The sequence below is a fragment of the Rhinoderma darwinii genome, chromosome 1 (genome assembly GCF_050947455.1).
Source record: "Rhinoderma darwinii isolate aRhiDar2 chromosome 1, aRhiDar2.hap1, whole genome shotgun sequence".
In the NCBI taxonomy this organism is placed as follows: domain Eukaryota; kingdom Metazoa; phylum Chordata; class Amphibia; order Anura; family Rhinodermatidae; genus Rhinoderma; species Rhinoderma darwinii.
In genome coordinates, this window is record NC_134687.1 from 613,410,874 (window position 1) to 613,427,664 (window position 16,791).

The following is a 16,791-nucleotide window of genomic DNA, read 5'->3' on the forward strand; positions in this document are numbered from 1 at the left end:
CTGGGCTTACTTGAATAACATATATGGGAAAATTTTTCAAAAAATAGGATGCATATAATCAGGTATAAGAGTAGTGCAAATATATAGCCTCAACCGATCCTTGAGGACAATGTCCTACAAACTACTTTATATATTTTTCTCCTTTTTCTCTTTATCCTAGATATTACTCTCAAGATTGTCCTCAAGGATCGGTTGAGGCTGTATATTTGCACTACTCTTATACCTGATTATTTGCATTCTATTTTTTGAAAAATGTTCCCATATATGTTATTCATGTCTTCCGTCCACAGTATCTTTAAGACGATGTGTAAATCTCTGTGTCTGTATATTATGAGCTTTATATATACCCATATGTGCTCCAAAATCCCCATCATTATAGATGAGGTATAAGGATTATTGGTCTGAGACATAATATTTATTTTCAGTTTACAGAGATAGTACATATAGTTCATATCGTTTTATATTTGACCAATTAGACTCTATAGTGGATAGGATGTATGCGCAACATATGGAGTGATGTTACCCTCTTTCAAAATGGGTCCGATGATCCTTAATGGGCATTGCGCAGATGCGAATCTACGATATGTCCAATGACTCATAGTTGAGACGGACAGGATCCGACGTCATCCATGGGAAACATTTGTGGGTGTATAGCCCTCTTTCAATATGGCGACTAGCGCCTCTGGTAGACAATGCGCATGCGTATAATGACGTATCATGCGATGACTCATACACACAGGTGCTAGGATTACGCAATGTTTAGTTCTACGTAGTAAGGGAGTGCACAACGCTATCAGCCGATCCAGCGAGGGTAAGATGTTTTTAACTTTATTTTATACACCTGTCTTCTAACATTATCACATGTCATTATACACATGTAGCCCATCTGATTGATTGGCCTTATTACAGTGAATACACTATTTATACTATGTATATGTAATGTTTTTTAATTTATTTTTCTATTCATGTATTAGCACATCCATAGGGGATCCTATTGATATAAAAATTTTGTATACCTGTTGTAGCACTATTGCACAAGTTTATTATATGTATGTAATTGGCTTTATGACCTTGTATTGCATATATATGCGCTCTGTGTGTCACATTATTATGCTTGAGAAAGGCTCGTATTGAGCTGAAACGTTGCACCGTGGAATAAAAGGATCTTCACTTTGAAAATTCGGTAGTGCTGTCTCCATTTCTTCTTTGTCTTGACTGAGGGGTCACTCGGACTGTGACCCAGGAGACGTGCACCCTTTTGAAAACGTATCCTGTGCTGCTGATCTATACCTATCTTTTCTCAAGTCCTGGTGCCATTACTTTGCTCTATGGTTTATATATATATATATAGTATGTACAACTTTGCCACCAACTTGGTAGGTTGGCAATAATTTAGGGACAAATGAAAGGAAGTATGGCTGTAAGATCAGCCTACAAAGGGTTCCCTTGTAGTATGTAACCATGGGAACACAAAGATCTGCATAGGAGCTGTATACACAGCCTATGTATCTATATAGTGAAATCTGGTTTTAATCTGGCATTTGATAACCTACAAATCTGGTAATGCCAGACTGGCACTTTTTTCTAACAGAACTGCAATACATTGTGAAGTTTCCAAGGACCAGGAACTGAGTATACAAATTCTGACCTTTTTCTGATTAAAGAAACAAATTGTTGCAGCAGATTTTGTGTTAATATTTAATTTAGTATTTTGAATTTTAAATATAGTAAAATTCCTTTCATTGGAAAGAAGTTTACCCGATTTTTTGCAGGCTGTCATTATGTAGGCACTTAGCTCTGCATTGGAGCTGTATACACAAAACGGTAGGAGATTTTCAATCAAGATTCTTTACATAGTTGCTTCATTTATTATTGTAAATGCTTTGAAGCAATAAAACATAGGTTGCAAATGTTTTACATACCATTTAATTTATAACATTTACCTGCAACTGATTCTCCTATCCTCACGACTGCGAAGCAAAGGCAGAAAAAGTCGCATCGTCTATTGCAGAAATGGAGAAGAAAGTAACAGATGGTCTCTAATTGCCGAGGCAGAATGTGACAGAGCAGATTCCTAATCCTCTTGTCTCACTCGGACAAAGAACAAGGCTGGATAATCTAACAATGCTCACGGAGAATGAAGCAGAATTGATCTGTTCTTATGTCCAGGAAGCTTTTAGTAGCGTTTGTTTTTTATGGGGGGCTTAGAGCTTATTAGCCACATAACAAGCTGTTGTTTCATGGCATCAGGGATAAGTAACCTGTGGCATTTCCAGCTTTGGAGACAGTGATGCCAGGGAACGTCACCAGGCTCTGATGTACCGCCGACAATGTACAAAACTTCTATCATTCGGGATGGGTCAAATTTGGCTCCATAACAAATGCACCCAGTCAGGGCCACTTTTGGCTTCATAGTGTGTTCTGTTCTGCAATATTTTTCTATAGCCGCCATATGTGTAATTTACGGGAATGGGATTTTCTGTGATTAATTGTCCTATTGCGGGGGGGGGGGGGGTAGCTAAAGGCTCATGAGCCCCGGTGCAAAAGTCCTTCTGCCCCCCCCCCAACTACTCTTCATGGCCGACAGCTCGCAGCACTCAGCTACATCGCTGGGTCTCCTAAGTGACCCATCCATGCAGCAGTAGCAGCCAGGGAATTTACTAAGGTCTGGAGACATCATTTTTTTAGAATTATATATATATATTAGAGATAGAACCTCTATAGGACTATGACCCCTATAATTTCGCCACTGAATACAATTAGATACATCGGCTCAGCAGACAGCATCACACATGATATTATTAGATACAGCAGTCAAGCAGATGGCATTACATATGATAGGCTTAGATACAGTGCCCAGCAGACAATATCACACATGATATGATTAGATACAGGGCCCAGCAGACAGTATCACATATAACAGGCTTAGATACAGGGCCCAGCAGACAATGTCACACATGATAAGATTAGATACAGGGCCCAGCAGACAGTATCACACATGATATGATTAGATACAGGGCCCAGCAGACAGTATCACATATAATAGGCTTAGATACAGGGCCCAGCAGACAATGTCACACATGATAAGATTAGATACAGGGCCCAGCAGACAGTATCACATATGATAGGCTTAGAAACATGGCCCGGCAGACAGTATCACACATGATAGGATTAGATACAGGGCCCAGGACAATATCACACATAATAGGAATAGAAGCAATAAGGGTAAGCATACTGTTACTGTAGTAACAAGGGCATTTGTAGTTTGTACAGTTGCTACAGTAACTGTGGATAGATGTGGTGCGGGTGCCGCGGGTTTCAGGGCCCGGTCGCGATTGCGACTGCTACGACTCCTATAGCTACACCACTGGGCTAAAGCTGCGCATGCACTTAATATAGCTGTCGGCAAAATGCTCAACCGACCAACGGCTATTCTTCCCCACTGCCCCATACACATGAACGTTTGGCTTGGCCAATGGGGAAAAGGCAATAAAGGATCTGTCATGTTGAAATCCAACGTAATCTCTCACCCATCAGCCATTGGGGGAGGATTGGGAAACCCCCATAAACATTATATATTCAGCGGATCCAACCAAGATCAGCGGGTTGGGCTGAATTTCATCTAATGTGTATAAGCACCCTTGATGTCTGACATAGGGAAACAAGACCATGAGCCTTATTGGGGTTAGGACTGATGTAAGTGGATACAATCCGTGTACAGCGTTGTGGAATATATTAGCGCTATATAAGCAATAACGTACTGCTGCGGATGTATTTCGCTCACAGATCTTTGCCTAGTCTAGAAACACTTGTAACAAACACTCAGCTATAAACATGATACGCTCTGTTCAGATTTTCAGCCTCTAGATGTAAACAAGAATGTTCTCATTCAGTGACAACAAGCAGAGATCTTGAAAACGGTGACCATTTAAAACATAGAGTTGGAGATGTATAATTGTCAGTGCAATAATTTACCTCTCTTTCCCCTTATACAGCGCACCCTACGTTGATGAAGCTACCGTAGTCTTATAACAACGCCAGGTTGGAGCATTTTAGGCCCGCTCCTCTTTGGCCTTGGAACACCCCAAAGTGCCTACAAACGCTTCTACTATGCAAATGTGCATAAGCCCCACCTCTTTGTAGTCCCATTCATAGGACTGTACCATAAGGGAGGTATTTAATAATTCCAGCATGTAGCCCTGGTACAAAGCCCAAAAATGATCTGATTCTTATGTAGCTGAGCTGAATTTGTCATTTAACTGTTAATTGGGCTTCATTGTTTGGACATCGCAATAAATCTCTAAAGTGAGATAATACAGTACTGTATAAAACCGCAGATAAGCCATCAACATATAGCTATGAGCTGTGACAAACTCAGCTATGCTATGTCTATACGTATTCCAGGGAGCCATTTTTGTGCCATATAAATGCAGCCGTTACATTCACAATAGCCTTGTAGAGAGAAACCCTTTTAAAAGGCCAATTTCGATCCCCATCCTCCATGGCCTCTCTCTTAGATATAAAATGATGAGTGATTGATTAGGGTCACAATAAGTGTCACTTGTGGAAAAATAATGGGTCACTCACTTCATTTCAACCTCTTATTCTAATCCGGCTATGGCTGACTGCCTTCCTATTTATGATAAATGTCAAGAGAATGGAGCCGTGTCTACAGTGTCTGCCTCTCCTCCATCAGCGGCGGCCGTTCCCGTGGCGGATCATGGTGATTGACTGCAGCATTACGGCTATAAAGCCCTTTGATTAGTATTTTTGGTTATTTTTATTATTACTATAAAACGACATAAACCGTCCTTTTAACTTTGTGTGTTTTATCTGCGCGCACGGCCCCGCTATTGTCTACTGCAAACCTATTACTGGAGGATGTTTTATGGGCTCGACATTATGGTTTATTTTTGTTATTTATGACGCAGCTTTTGTGCAGTTTGGTAGAGAATATAAATGGTAAATTGACCTGATACACAACCTCCCTCCTCCCCGCCCGTGTATGATACACAACCTCCCTCCTCCCCGCCCGTGTATGATACACAACATCCTAACATGTGTGCACAGTAAGGCCCCATGCCCACGGCCGTGGAGTTCATCCATCCGTAAATACGGGTCCGTAGTCATTTATAGTCATCCATAAATCATCTTCATATACGGAACGGCGCCCGTAAATATAGTCCGTAATGCATCCCGTATTTATGGATCCACAAAAAGCTGAAAACCACAAATGATGTGCAACATCTGCCAACCTGACGTCGCCTAGAAACGCTTCCGTAGTTACGGACGGCTATGGGTGCACATCCGTAGCCGTCCGTAATTACGTAAGCGCCTAAAGACTTCTATGGGGAGTCCATGACGTAATTACGGACAAGAATAGGACATGTTTTATATTTTACAAGTCATTTTTATGGAATGGACACCCATAAAAGTGTCCGTAGCCAATAGAAATGAATGGGTCCGTAATTACGGATGAAAAATACAGTTGTGTGCATGGGGCCTAACACTAGGGGGATGCGCGGAAAGAACCATGACAAAGGATTATGGGAGCAAACTTGACAAGATTATTGCCCTTCCTGAGTCACACAGTATAACATATAGCATCTAGGGAAACTTTAAATGCAGATTAGTGGTCAAATAAAATATTTATTACCAACATACGGTACGGTGCAGTTGTGAAAAAAATGCTGAAAGTAAGAATGCTTTAAAAAATAGAAGTGTTAATAGTTGTTTTTTTTCTCTCAATTAACAACATGCAACGTGAATGAACAGAAGAGAAACCTAAATCAAATCAATATTTGGTGTGACCACCCTTTGCCTTCATGGTGGAACTAGAGATGATAGATAGATAGATAGATAGATAGATAGATAGATAGATAGATAGATAGATAGATAGATAGATAGATAGATAGATAGATAGATAGATAGATAGATAGATAGATAGATAGATAGATATGAGATTAGATAGATAGATATGAGATTAGATAGATAGATAGATAGATAGATAGATAGATAGATATGAGATTAGATAGATAGATAGATAGATAGATAGATAGATAGATAGATAGATAGATAGATAGATAGATAGATAGATAGATAGATAGATAGATAGATAGATAGATAGATAGATAGATAGATAATAAAATAAGTAATTATAGTAGAAACTTACCCTTGAGTTCACCACTTCTAGCGATACATTTTGGGGCATTGCACTTGGTACTGGAAGAAAACAAAACCATGTGTAAGAATATATATATAAAAAATGATATATCTATATACACACTTTATGAAGAAAAGTATTGGGACCCTCCTCTTAATGATTGAATCCAGGTATTTCATTCAGTTCCATTCCCACAGGTGTATAACATCCAGCACTTGCCATGCAGTCGTCTTTATAAACAAGTGATAGAATGGGTCGTTGTGTAGAGATCACTGAAGTCCAGCGCGGTCCTGTAATAGGACGTCACCGGTGTAACAAGTCCGTTCCTGATTTTACCCTCCTAGATATTCCACCATCAACTGTGAGTGATATTATTGTAAAGTGGAAGGAACCGTAGCAACTCAGCCACGAAGTGGAGACCACGTAAAGTTACAGAGCGGGGGGCGCCGAGTGCTGAGGTGCAAAGTGCCCTGCTGACTCAATAACTGCAGAGTAAAAACCACCCCTGGTATTAACATCCGAACAAAAACTGTGGCCGGGGCTTCATGGCATGGGGGCCGAGCAGCTGCGTGCCAGCCTTACATCACCAAGCACAACGCCAAGTGTCAGATAGAGTTGTGTAAAGCCGCTGCCACTGGATTCTGGAGCAGTGGAAACGTGTTCTGTGGAGGGATGAATCGCGCTTCTCTATCTGCCAGTCTGATGTACGAGTCTCGGTTTGGTGAATGCCAGGAGAACGTTACCAGCCAGACTGCATTGTGCCCATTGTAATGTTTGGTGGAGGAGGGATAATGATATGGGTTTGTATTTTCAGGGGTCGGTCCCTTAGTTCCAGTGAAGGGAAATCTTATTGCTTCAGCATACCAAGACATTGTGAACAATTGTAGCTTTCAATTTTGTGGGAACATTTTGGGGTTCGGCCCTTTTCCGTTCCAGCATGACTGCGCCCCAGTGCACAAGGTCCATAAATACATGGTCTGGTGAGTTGGTGCGGAAGAACTCGACTGGCCACACAGAGCCCTGACCTCATCCCAATCCAACACCTTTGGCATGAACTAGAATGGAGATTGAGCCAGGCCCCCTCCCCCAATATCAGTGTCAGGCCTTAACCTCATCCAACACCTTTGGGATGAACTAGAACGGAGATTGTGAGTCAGGCCCCCTCCTCCAACATCAGTATCTGACCTCACAAATGCTCTTCTGGATGAATGGGCAAAAATTCTCAAAGAGACTGCAAAATCTTGTAGAATGCCCCCAGAAGACTGGAAGATGTTTGTGCTGCAATGGGTGGACCAACTCCATATTAATGCCTAGGATTTATAATGAGATGTCATAAAAGCTCCTGTAGGTGGAATGTGGAGGTGTCCCAATACTTTTGTTCATACAGAGTATACATACTAACCGTCAAACACAGGGTCAAAAAGACCCAGACCCAGGTGTGTACACAGAAATGAAAGGGCTCCAGGGTAAAAATCCAAATTTGCTTCACTTCTCATTCGAAAAAGCTATGTAATGCCGCAGTCTGGCGTGTACTGAACGGCCGCAATATGACAGCCCCGCAATTAAACCTGACTTCAGCTCTGATCCTTTTGTAACGGGGCACTAAGCAATCTCAATGTGTGCTTTCTGCTGTGACACATGTCAGTAAGTGACAACACGGCACCGCGTGACAACAACGCCACGCTCTAAAGAAACGACTTAAGAATACTCTTATTTCTAGTTCCATCTATATAGAGGCACATTTGTCATAAAGGAAAAAATATCTTTTATGTGTTGAAAAACAGAAACACTTAGACTACGTCCAGATGTAGCGTAAAAATCTTCTACGGATTTTACCGCCAGTTTACTACAACAAAGTCCATGTGGATTTTGCCACCAATTCTGCTTTGAATCCACTACGGATTTCACCCTACACATTGAAAGGGTGAAGTCTTCGGTGAAGAAGGAGCAGGTTGCCATTTTGAAAATCCTATTTACTTGTATTGTACTGTACATTGCCAAATCTGCGGCAACTCCGCCACATCTGAACGTGGTCCAATTGTAATTTTTTTTTTTTTATTTATAATATCCACTCTATGGAAATTTGACTAAATGAGTAAAATAGTGAATATATTAAAGGGCTAATAATCCCTGATCTGGTTGTTCTAAATCAATCACCTTATAGAATGGGGAACGTGGTCCCTTTAAATTTTACTCCCAAAGTGCCAGTCAGGGGTCTGGAAAACAGCTCTTTATATGGCCCCCTCCTCCTCAAGCTTTCTCGACAATGTTTTAGCAAAGACAAGGGGAGTCACAAGACGCACTTTCTCACTGCACTGAAAAAGCAACAGCCCTGTCAGTTACCGGGGTTCACTTGCTCTTGACTACATTTTTACATTTCAATTAATAATTTATTAGGTACAATAGTCTCCACTGCAATAATGTACCTGATATAAAGGCAGACCACATGACTGCTATGGGGAACTTAGCTGCTCCCACTGCTTCCCTAAACACAGACATAGCGTTTGCCTGCAGCCGCCTCTAGGGGGAGCTCAATGCATGGAGATGTCCACAGCTTATTTTGAGCTCAATAGTAACTTTTTTAAATCCATCTGCATTGTGCTCCCCCTAGTGGTGTCTTTAGGAAGCCAGACTTTTATCGTTTACCTCTATAAGTGAAGGGAATGGAAGCAGGAGATATTACTCTCTATGTGTGAAAGATATATTATGATTCTATGGTAAACATTAACTTTCACCAAAAAAATATTTAATTCGTATGGGGGATTTTCAATGGGGACCTATGATTTGTCTGATTCCCTGGCCCACCTCTTGAGCTATGTTAGATCATCGTTCCTGAATTTAAAGAGAACTCGTTCTTGAGACCTGGTAGGGGTATAGCCTGAAACTATTAGGTCCCAATTAAAGAGCTATAACTTGGCTCTTCACATACCAATGCCAATATACACTGTAGTAACATGTGGTGCATTTGCCCCCTTGGTTTTTTTGCCATAGGTGGCAAATGTGCCGGACCACAATGCAACTGTTATGTGTGACCATCATCTTTATCACTGGTAGACTATATGTCAATAATCTATGGAACTGCATTGTAAATATATAATCCTCCTGTTTATGATGAGGTTCTGACAGATGATATGTACTGAACCCGCTGCGTTGTATGTAGCTTTGACTGACACCTGCCTGACAGCTGAGAAACATCACACTGCGACAATCTCACACATTCTCTGGCATGTGCTAATGAAAGATTTCTAAAAAAAAATAAAAATGGCATTTTCTGAAAGTCATTCTGAAATCTAAATTCGGAAATCTTTATTGTGAATATTATAGGATTTGTTTTAATTTAAAGGAGTTGTCTGGTTTAGAAAACCTATTTTGAAATACCATATTAAGGAACTGTAATGCAGTTAATAGAGAAGGTTCGTTTATTAAGGATCTTCGTCTACAAGAGTATCTTTTGTTCTGGAGGACTCGGCATGTCATGCATGGATAGCTTACTGATTTAAATGAGAGCCGTGTAATACTTAATTTCTCCTGTGGTGGTGCTGTAGGGAATTTGAACATTTACCCTAAGATAATAATACTGTAAATCGCTAAATTTTGCGAACTCTTGCGTGATTTAGATCAGTTTCTGGGAAAGATGGATGACATGAATATGACCACTATTACAGCTCCATTAAGACTGACAACCAGCTTTCCCAGACACCTAGACACCCAGTGATGCAACAATACAGGAGCAGGGCGTGCATTTCTACAGAAATACAATATACATATTTTTCATTCAGGAGTCTGTGGAATCGAAATGACCACCTGTGTGTGAGCTGTTGTGTGACTATGTTGGTTGTCAGTAAACCCAAAAAATAATAATAATCCAGGAGCTCTGCATCGCCACCTGGTGTTTATAATGGAAATTCTGGGAAATTAAATGGGCCTTAGAACAATTTACAGCCAATCAGAGCATAGGATTATTAAAAAGAACACAATTAATTCAACTCTATTCGGTCATGCATGGACATCCCCTGAAGAGCTCAACAGGAAATGTCAAGTTTCAATGCTTGGCCACTTGTAAAGATTTATATCTTACCATCTGACAGAGTCATAACTGCATGTTCCTCAGTGGAGACGCCGGGCCCATAGCGATTGTATGCCAAGACTCTAATGCTGTATTCCATAAACTTCCGAAGACCTTCTAATCTGTACGACAGCCCATCGACTTCAATATTCTATGAAATGAAGAGAGAACGTTAAATCCAACCCACTGCTTTTGTATAATACAGCTTGTATCTTATAGATTGTTGCCTAATTTTTGCCTTTAGATGGAGCTGGCATCAATTTGTCATCTGACACTGGGAATTAGCTTTTTTTTTTTACATTTTGACATTATAAAGTTTGGTAGGGACCCATCCAATCCTAGCCACTCTCCATTAAAGTCAAAGTAATCTACAGAAATCTACCTAATCAATAGGTGTAGTCAATATAATGAGGAAACCTTAGTAGGGCATATGGACTTTATATAGGGATCCCCAGCTTGGCAACCTCCTCTATAAGTTAGAATTGAGACACTCTTTAAGAATGGCTCATCATCTGGCAGACCCGGCGTGTCCATGCCTTACATGGGTGGCCATATGTAAAGCCATCCCGGCCCCACCGTCAATGACAGCTGACCAGCTGACAGCTGACAGCACACCAAGTGGTAAAGCAATGTATTGCAGCTTAAAAAAAACATCATTACTTGAGATATTATGTATAAATGGAATAATTTGACAGCATTATCTTATATTATTATATGTTAAATGACAATTTGATTCATATATCTCATATTAACCAAACATCTAAACCTTTAATTGACTCAGACCCTGTAAAGGAAGGTTAAACAATTTAATTTATTTGAATAAATCTCTGCCATTCTTTGGCAACATTGTATCTATTAATGTTTTACATGGGTTCTGATACAGTGATGGATGGATGACAAATAGACACTTGGAGGTTTAACCTGTCAAATCTAATAGCAGAAATGATTTGGGAAGTTCCTGGGAAAGGCTGAGCGCTCTCTTGAGTGATCACGATGTAGTACGGCTCAGTATTTAATTATATATAACAGACCATTTGTGCCTTTGGCTTTATTAAATTCTGTTGCACTCCACAGTAATTATCTTTTTCATTGGTGAAATCTCCATCAAAAACAGAACCCAATATTTTAATCCATCTATTTTCATCGCTCTCCTGACTTTTGATTTGATATTAAGCGTCTTTGATTTATGACTCGGCAGATGAAAGTTAAGATAGTTGAGATGATTCCGTAGAATATCAAAGGGATAGTTTAAAATAGAGAAAAAAATATTTTTTAAAATATAGAAATCACTTCTGTTCCTGATTACTTAGTAGACCAAGAGCCGGTGTCACCGTACCTTTAATGTGGCCAATAAAAATTGAAATGGCATACAAAGATCAGGTCCCTGACCTTACTGAGAAGGGGAAAATGGATGTGGCTATAAAATGAGGCTGTGTTTTAGTGATTCTGTTATAATTTAATAGCCTCTGTCTTTTGGTTTAATTAAAATGATTCATCTAAATGTCCTTCTTGATCAGAGAAAAGGATCATTTTCAACTTTAAAGTATATCTGAGGTAGGACATACACCTTAGCAGTTTAATCATCACTGGGATCATTAAAATCTACTCCTAATCCAGTAAAAAAACAAAAATGTAGATGAACCACTTATAGGACCATCACAAACGTGCTGTTTTTGGACATTTTTGGACCAATAACTTTAGAATGATATATGGGTTCAGGGTGACCTTGTGCAGTTTGCAGGTCTCTTATTTTAAATATATGACTCGCCAACCCATTGATCAAGTGTTCATCATTCAGTGAGTCAGTCCCGGCTTCCAGGCACTGTTCTAGAACCAAACACATTTGACTTGATGGCAGAGATCATCCATAGATTGCTTCTGCCTGGTGGAATTCTCCAGTGCTCAACTCTGACTGGCACAGGAAGTGAGCAGTCCATTTAAGTGACTGCTGATTGGCTGCATAGATGTCATTTCCTGTTAGTATAGCAGAGAACTGTGCAGGACCATGGAGAAATAGTAGACAGGCATTTTTTGTAGGCAGTGTTGTAGGAGTAATTGCTCTTTGGACACTGTTGTGATTATATTATACCCGTACCTATGTAGCAGGCCAATTTTCATGGGTAATTCTGTGTGGTGGGAAGAATGGTTTGGGAAATTTTGTATACATACTATTATTTGCTGGTCCTACTATTGACCATACGGACATTGTACTGTTAATAGAGGGGAAATGGCACTATTCTGTAGGACTATGCGGCCCCCTGTGACAAAAGCAGCAGCGCAATATGGAATAATTCACATGCCCTATTGGCATAACTATGTCTTGACTCCTTGAAACATAGTATGATCTTGAGATTACATTCAGATTGGTTTAAAAGCTGTGGTTACAGTAATAATGAGCTGGGTCAAGGGTGCTTCTTGGAATTAGGCTCCCAAAACACCAACTAGCCATTATTGTGGCCCCCGAAAGAGCAATTCATTATGGTTTAAAGGCTGGCAACTAGATTAATAAATGGGAAAGTAGGTGAGGTATTAATTGAACTGTTCAAAGAACCATAGGACATCCTTCAGGTGAAGAAAAAAATAGCTCCATCATCGGTATAGGAAAGGGTTCTTTACAGTAAAAGCAGTCAAAGTTTGGAATCCTCTACAAGAGGTAGTCATGGCAAATACAATTAAATAAATTAACCTCATAACTAATGTTATTGAGAATTATAATTAAGGTGAAAAAATTATGTTTAATTGATTTTGGATCATTTTTTGACTGTCACATGAGGTCTTGAGGCAAATTCCCTGGAAGTCCTCGAAAGGTTGCAAGTGTCTTTTACAACAATACATCAAGCTTGTAGCTCAATTGGACAGTTTTTAATTTCTACACAATTCTCAGTAAGAATAATTTTCATCTTCCTATCCATCATCATAGAACGTGAACATTTTCTCCTGTTCTAGCTCATTTCATTGATAATGTTCACACATGTTTTATAAGCAAACGGAACATCATGTAAGTTCATTTCCCTCTGATTACTTTTTTATGTCCTTCCAGAGATGCGACCTCTAGATCGGCACTTAATTACTTTAGATTTGGTCTGACTAATGATCTAAGAAGCTTCAATCCTGCAGTAATCGCTCAAGGCATGATGGTTGTGGAGTCTAATATCTCGTACTACCTCAATGGCTTGTTATACATACAGTACATATTATGTAACAGCTTTATGGGAGATTATTATATATTGTGACCGTCACAGTCTTCTAATCCACATTTCAGACAAAAAAACTGGTTATGTTGTAACAAAGTGATTATAGAAATTGTAAATATGCTATATTTCCGTTAATAGATCTTAATTTAGATGAGATATTTAAAACAAATTGTGATGGATTTCCATTGTATATTTTTAATCGATTTACAAATACATTTTGTATCATTTCCCAAAAAATAATTTGTCAGATTGATACATGTAAGTAAAAACAAGAACAGATATTGGTATATGTACAAGGAAGTTTATCTATTAATACAAAGAACGAACTGCGTTCAGTCACATTATGGGCACCAGTCCAAAATGTTATCCTGGAGGTATTTATGCCTTCTATAAAAATGTAAAAGAATCTACACTTAAAAGTGAATGTCCACCATTTTTTATTTTGTTATTTAAAAAGGTCAAATATTTTGTGCTAATTCATTTCTTAATATATCTTATATATAGTTGTTGGAGCTCCGTTTTTATAATACAGAGTATAAAATGCATAGATTTAGTGTTAAATAAAACAAAACTCATACAGCCACCACTAGGAGCATTTACGGAGCATACTGCATACTGTTAATCCATTGACGTTAATAATAAATGTGTATACAGTAAGCTCCACCTAGTGGTGGCTGTAGGCAGATATAATTTGATCATATAACTCTTTGACTCGCATAGACGGAGAGTATTTGTACCAAAAAACACCTATTTAATATATTATAAAATTTATTAACACATAAAGTTGGAACTAAAATCAAAATTATATTAAAGAACATACATAAAAAAAACAAAAGCAATAAATGTAAGCCCTTGAGTTCTTTCTTTCCCCCAAGTTACAATTCTGTTGAGCCATTTCTTAATTGTTACAGTTTTTTTTAAGTTTTGCGAGTCACAACTGGAAATTGCAGTCATTAAAACTCATATAGAAGTTTTTCATGTTTTTCTGACGTCTGGTAGGATATATCTGGCTGGTTAGCTATACAGGAGATTAGAAAAGATAGGGAAAAATCCCTATAGGAGCTATAATGGCTGTGCTCTGTACCTAAAAGGGTGGAACAGAAGGGTTCACATTTAAGATAACACTTTACGGGAATTTTTGGCCACCTGCAAGATGCTGTAAAATTACAGGATCACTGCGACTCACGTGTGACTGCAATATTTCCCTATGGCGGAAAAATTTGTGCAGCAATCACAAGAATCCTAATATGGTGACCAATGTAGGAAAGAACAAAAAGTTGCCGTTAAACCCGAGCCTTATTGGTGTTGGCTTTGTGACATTAATTGATAATGCTCTACAATAACTCTACGACCACAATATACAGTACAAAGAGGTAGGAAAATAAAAAATCTCACACCCTTTAAGGCTCTGCATGCTTCAATGCACAATGTAATACTGAACTTTTTTTAAGACGTAAGAATTCCCTAAATTTTTCCGGAACACTTACCTGTTCTCTCCCTGAAATAGTTTCTGTACAAAGTACTCTGTAGCCTTGAACAGGACCATTTGCATAGGCAGGGGGTTCCCATGAAATTAAAATCGAGGTAGGTGAAGTTGAGATCACTTGAAGATTTTCTACTGGTCCCGGAACTTGTACTGTAAAGAAAATACACAAATTCTAATAAATTCCTATAAAAATAATTTTTAGTCAGATTTCTTCATTCTAGAACAATCTAATACATAATATTTCGTATTTAAGCACTGTCAAATTGGAGATGTGAAATAAGTAAGGATGTAATAAAAAAAAAAAATCTGAATATATTGCCCTACAGGGCTTCTGATCCAAAAATGTCTGGAATGTTAAAGGATGTTATTAAATTCACCCAGCACATTAGTGGAGTTGTCTGGTTTAGAAAACCCATTTTCAAATACATCATTAGGAAATGCTGCGTTAATAGAGGGGCTTCCCATTCAGGACTCTCATCTATTACTACCAAAGTAAAGCGACTCCAAAGAGCAGCTCTCGTTCTGGAGGACTCAGCAAATCTTTGCATTACATAGATTACCTATTGATTTCAATGGAAATTGTGTATTGCCTAATTTCCCCTGTGGGGGCACTGCAGGGAACTTGAACCCTTGAGACTGGATTCTCCCACAGATCACAGCTAATCCCTGGGGGGGCCTGTTACCAGCTTATTGTTAAGGGGCCTTTCTAACAATAAATTAACTGTCCAATGCAAAAAAAACAACTTTAAGGATTATGTTTATATATTATATAAAATAAAGTAAAAGAAGCTGAATCTTCATATTTTTATGTATACAAATATATGTCTAAAATGTTTTATATAAAGTACCCTCTTTTTCACTAAATCCGATGGTGTGCTGCCTACTTTTTTGATCGCTGTTGATATTGAGAGTTTTGTTCTGCTCCCTGGGGCCTGCACCCACATTCTTTAACCGGTGCTGCTGGATCCTTTTTTGTTTCTGTATATTGAAGACCCGCCAGCCTGCACGGTAATACCATATTTTTTCGCTATTTTTCTATTTTTCTACACTTCATTTTTATTATGAATGGTACTGATGGTACTTTGTTGCCCGAAGTTTTTGCATATACGGAGGGGGATGTCGAGCGGATACTGCTGGGTCTCAGTGGTGATGTGGGCTATCTTACCACCCCCTCTTCTACTGATTTGAAGAGGAAATTGGAGAATGAGTCCAAAAGGGCTACTACACTACAATTACACATGTCGACTCTTGGAGAGTATTATAAACACCAAAGAATACCGAGAGGGATGCGGTCTAACCTCAGACCGAATCTATTTACGCAAAACGAGTTTTTTTGCAATCGCTTCAAACAAATTTCCAACAAGTTTGCCCTTGATATCATTTTATTGAATCTAGAATTTTTACAGCAAGAAATACGGACAGTTCAATATACTATTCAGGAGGTTGATGTTGTGTTGAAATCAGCTCTTGATAATCAGGAGTATGAGAAATTTTCTGAAAATTTGGCCCTACAAGTACAGAGGTTAAAAACCGAACAGGAGGAAATAAAAAGAAGGAAGTGGAACAGAGATTCGGATGACTATCAGAAGGGGAAGGTGTATAGCTGGCAGAGAGACGACTACAAGGATGGGACTGGATCCAAGGATAATCGGAGACGCAGGAGATCTTTTGCACCCAATAGAGTTGGGATGGATAATTCTTTTCCTTTTTTAGGGGAGACCCCGGACACTTCCTTACCGGCAGGAAGCGTACTAGGAGAGGGGGCAGAAGGCACGGTTGGCGGTCTAAACCAGAGAGTGAACAGGCCCAGACCACAGATGAGGAGAGGTCCAATGGAGCTGAGGAAACGATAATCATAAATATCTCCTCCAAGGTATTGACT

General features: G+C 39.2%; 1 protein-coding gene across 3 annotated transcripts in view; it reads right to left on the reverse strand.

The window, feature by feature from the left end:
* The window catches only part of DCC (DCC netrin 1 receptor), a 735,384-nt gene that overhangs the window by 149,079 nt on the left and 569,514 nt on the right, over positions 1-16,791 (reverse strand). For all 3 annotated transcript variants that reach the window (XM_075841459.1, XM_075841451.1, XM_075841442.1), the window contains exons 10-12: positions 14,911-15,059; positions 10,242-10,380; positions 6,173-6,222 (exon numbers count right to left, since the gene is read on the reverse strand). In XM_075841459.1, coding sequence (XP_075697574.1) covers positions 6,173-6,222; positions 10,242-10,380; positions 14,911-15,059 — 338 coding nt within the window. The remainder of the gene's footprint in view (positions 1-6,172; positions 6,223-10,241; positions 10,381-14,910; positions 15,060-16,791) is intronic.